General features: G+C 39.3%; 1 protein-coding gene across 1 annotated transcript; it reads left to right on the top strand.

The window, feature by feature from the left end:
- Positions 1–662: 662 nt before the first annotated feature.
- On the top strand, positions 663–1,502 carry LOC137633424 (dnaJ homolog subfamily B member 6-like). The gene has a single exon (XM_068365669.1). It carries the CDS (start codon positions 663–665, stop codon positions 1,500–1,502), a length of 840 nt encoding a protein of 279 aa, XP_068221770.1.
- Positions 1,503–3,694: the final 2,192 nt, after the last annotated feature.

Raw genomic sequence — 3,694 nt, 5'->3', positions numbered from 1 at the left:
GATGAACTCGATGGAAATATTGAACGCTTCATGGAAAAAAGGCTCAATATGACTGAAGGGCTTTTCGACTTTTGTAAGGAAGCAGAACAGAAACTACAATCAGCGGAAAGAAAGATCGAAAGTCTTGAATGCGAGAAGGAAGGAACGGAAAAACAAAACAGGGTATACGAAGACGCATTAATCCAAAAGGAGAAAAAAATCAAGGATCTGGAGATTGCCTTGGATAAGAAAGAGAAGGAAGAAGCCCCGGATGAAAGACTGCTTAATGAACTAGAGAGTCGCAAAGTAGAAATCCTTGCTAAAAACAACGAACTCCAGAGAATGAAAGAAACATGTATTGAAAAGGAACGAAAGCAGAATGAAGAAATCGAGGAACTCCGAAGGAAAAATCGTGAAGACAATATAATGCTGAATGAACTCCGGGAAGAAAACAAAATCTAAAGCCAGAGGAGACACTTAGTTACAAGAGATTGAAACTTGAATGTGCCCAAAAAGACCAGAAGATAAACGATCAAAAAGAAATATTGGAAAATCTTAGAGTTGAAAAGGAAGAAAAAAACAAAGAGGTCGAGATATTGAACAACCACCTCCAAAAGAAAAATGAAGAAACGAACCACGGAAATACAGATGAACCCTTACTGGTGGAAGGACTTTTTGCATATATGAACGATAAGGTCGATGATGCGAAGAACCTTTTCGAAAAACTTTTGTCCAGCAGTGTGAGCAACAAGGAAAGTGCTCTTTTGCGTATTCTTCTTGCCAAAACGAAGGCAGCTTTTGATAATCCCGACCACTTGGAAATCATATTGAACTGTTGTGAGGCCATCGAAAAGGGTCTTAAAGGACGGAATGTGCACTTGTTACGAAGAGAACACCTTTCTGAACACGGTCTTTATGATGCTGCCCGTGAAGACTTTGAACTTGTGCTAAGTTTGAAAAATTCAGAGGACTGTTTGCAAAAGGTTGACGAGGTTAAGAAGAAGGTGCAGATGTGGGAAGATTTCAATCATTATCAGGTTTTGGGGATAGAACAGAATGCCAAAAAGTCAGAGATTCTAAAGGCACACAAAAACTTAGCAATGAAATACCACCCTGACAGACATAGGAATAAACCTCAATTTTTGCTAGACGCTTTTGAAAATAAATACAAGAGGATATGTAATGCTAAAGCTGTTCTTACCGATGAACAAGATCGACATAAATATGATCAAGAGCTTCAACGACATCGCCTAAATAATAATCAGCAGCACCAGCGCCCGGGAAGACAAGCGGCCGGAAATCATGGCCACAATAATCGAGGACCAACAAGAGGATTTGAATTTAACAATCATAGAGAACAACCGAGAGGATTTTACAGTCCGAGAGGAGCAAAAGGATTCGAATTCAATAATAATCAACGATTCGCCAGACAATTCGGATTCAAATTTCCCCAAGGACAGGGAGGATTCCACTTCGGCAATATATTTGATTTGTTTGATGAATATTACAAAGATAATGAGTAAATACCCTAGTTGAAACAACTCCTGTTAAAAGATGGATGGCTTAACCACCTGGCTTGGAGGATGCTTGGAAGAACCAAGAGGATTGGCTCTGCAGAGGGTAGAAGCTTGGCTTGTTCTACTATGCTATTTATCTTGATGAAGGGGTACAAGGTCTTTGTCAAGTGTACAAATGGTCGGATATCTAGATCTATTCTTCCGGATACTAACCTTCGGGTGGGTCTGTTGGAATAATCTAGAACACCGGCTCTGCAGAGGGAACAAGCTAAGCTTCTTCTAGTATGCAGTCTTCTCCTTATTGGTTGGTCCAAGATAGTTCAGCTGGGGAAGTAAGCAAAGTTTCATCGAGGGAGTTGTAAAAAAAATAATAATAATAAAAAGAATATGAAATAAGAAAATATGAAAAAATGTAAAAAAAAAAAAAAATGAAAAAAAATTACGAAAAATGTAAAAAAAAAATACAAAAAAATTATAAAAAATGTAAAAAAAAAATTAAAAAAAAATATTTATTGTTTTTATAACCCCCCCAAAAAACAAATATAAATCTTAAAAAAAATATATATATATATATTGTTTAGTTTGTAATTGAAAGGAATATAATTTTATTAAGAAAAATAGAATTTTATTTAAGTTCAATACCAGGTTATTTTGAACGATGTTTGGAATAATCTAGAGGCCTGGCTTAGCAGAGGTGGAAAATTAGTTACTCGGATGTACCTTACATGGCTTAAGAATGCTTGGTTTAACTGCCTGGCATAACAATACTTGGCTTAACTATGCTTGGCTTAATTGCCTGGCTTGATGACGCTTGGTTTAGCTGCCTAGCTTAACGAGGCTTGGCTTAATTACCTTGCTTGATGATGCTTGGCCTAACTGCCTGGCTTAATGATGCTTGGCCTAACTGCTTGGTTTAATGATGTTTGGCTTAACTGTTGGATTAATGATGCTTTGTTTAACTGTCAGGCTTAATGATGCTTGGAATAACAGCCTGGATTAATGATGCTTGGCTTAACTACCTGGCTTAATGGGCTTAGCTGAACTGCCTGGCTTAATGAGGCTTGGTTAACTGCCTGGTGTAATGATGCTTTGCTTAACTGCCTGACATTAGTGATGTTTGCCTTAATGAGGCTTGGCTTAAATGTCTGGCTTAATGATCCTTGTCTTAATTGCCTGACTTGATGATGCTTGGCTTAAGGCAAGCATCATTAAGCCAGACAGTCAAGCCAAGCCTCATTGAGACAAACATCACTAAGGCCAGGCAGTTAAGCAAAGCCTCATTAAGCCAGGCAGTTAAGCAAAGCATTATTAAGCCAGTAAGTTAAGCCAAGCATCATCTTCTTCTTCTTCTTTGTCTGCATCTTTTCCCAATTTTATGGGGGGGGGGGGGGCGTCGATGTTTCTGGTCAGGTTTCTCCGGGTACCTCTGTCCCACACTTCATCACTGGTTAATCCACTTGATCGAAGGTCATTATTGATACAGTCCATCCACCTTCGCTTTGATCTCCCTCTCCTTCTCGTTCCCTGTCCCTCCATTTCCATCACTCTCCTCCCAATATACTGTTCATCTTTTCTCGTGACATGACCATACCACCTCAGTCTACTTTCTTGGATCTTATCTGATAGTTCTCTAACTCTTGACGTACCCTAAATTAACTCATTCCGTATCTTATCTCTTCTTGTCACCCCACACATCCATCTCAACACATCCAGAGATGAGAATGTTGAGTGCATGTGTGGGGTGACAAGAAGAGATAAGATACGAACTGAAGTAATTAGGGGTACCACAGGAGTTAGAAAACTATCAGATAAGATACAAGAAAGTAGACTGAGGTGGTATGATCATGTCATGAGAAGAGATGAACAGTATATTGGGAGGAGAGTGATGGAAATGGAGGTACAGGGAAAGAGAGAGAGAGAGAGAGAGAGAGAGAGAGAGAGAGAGAGAGAGAGAGACTAAAGCGAAGGTGGATGGACTGTATCAAGGATGACCTTCGATGAAAGGGATTAATCGGTGATGAAGTGTGATACAGAGGTAGACGGAGAAAGCTGGCCAGAAACATCGACCCCACATAAAACTGGGAAAAGATGCTGACTAAGATGATGATGATGATAATTGGCTCAACTTACTGGTTTAATGTTTGGCTTGATGATGCTTGGCTTAACTGCGTGGCTTAATGATGCTTGGCTTCATTTCT

The sequence above is a fragment of the Palaemon carinicauda genome, chromosome 3 (genome assembly GCF_036898095.1).
Source record: "Palaemon carinicauda isolate YSFRI2023 chromosome 3, ASM3689809v2, whole genome shotgun sequence".
NCBI classification, from domain to species: domain Eukaryota; kingdom Metazoa; phylum Arthropoda; class Malacostraca; order Decapoda; family Palaemonidae; genus Palaemon; species Palaemon carinicauda.
Note: the sequence above shows the minus strand (reverse complement) of the source record. Positions and strands in the feature narration are given on the sequence as shown.

Excerpts from the sequence above, each read along its gene's own strand:
- LOC137633424 (XM_068365669.1), top strand. The coding sequence starts at position 663 with ATGAACGATAAGGTCGATGATGCGAAGAACCTTTTCGAAAAACTTTTG.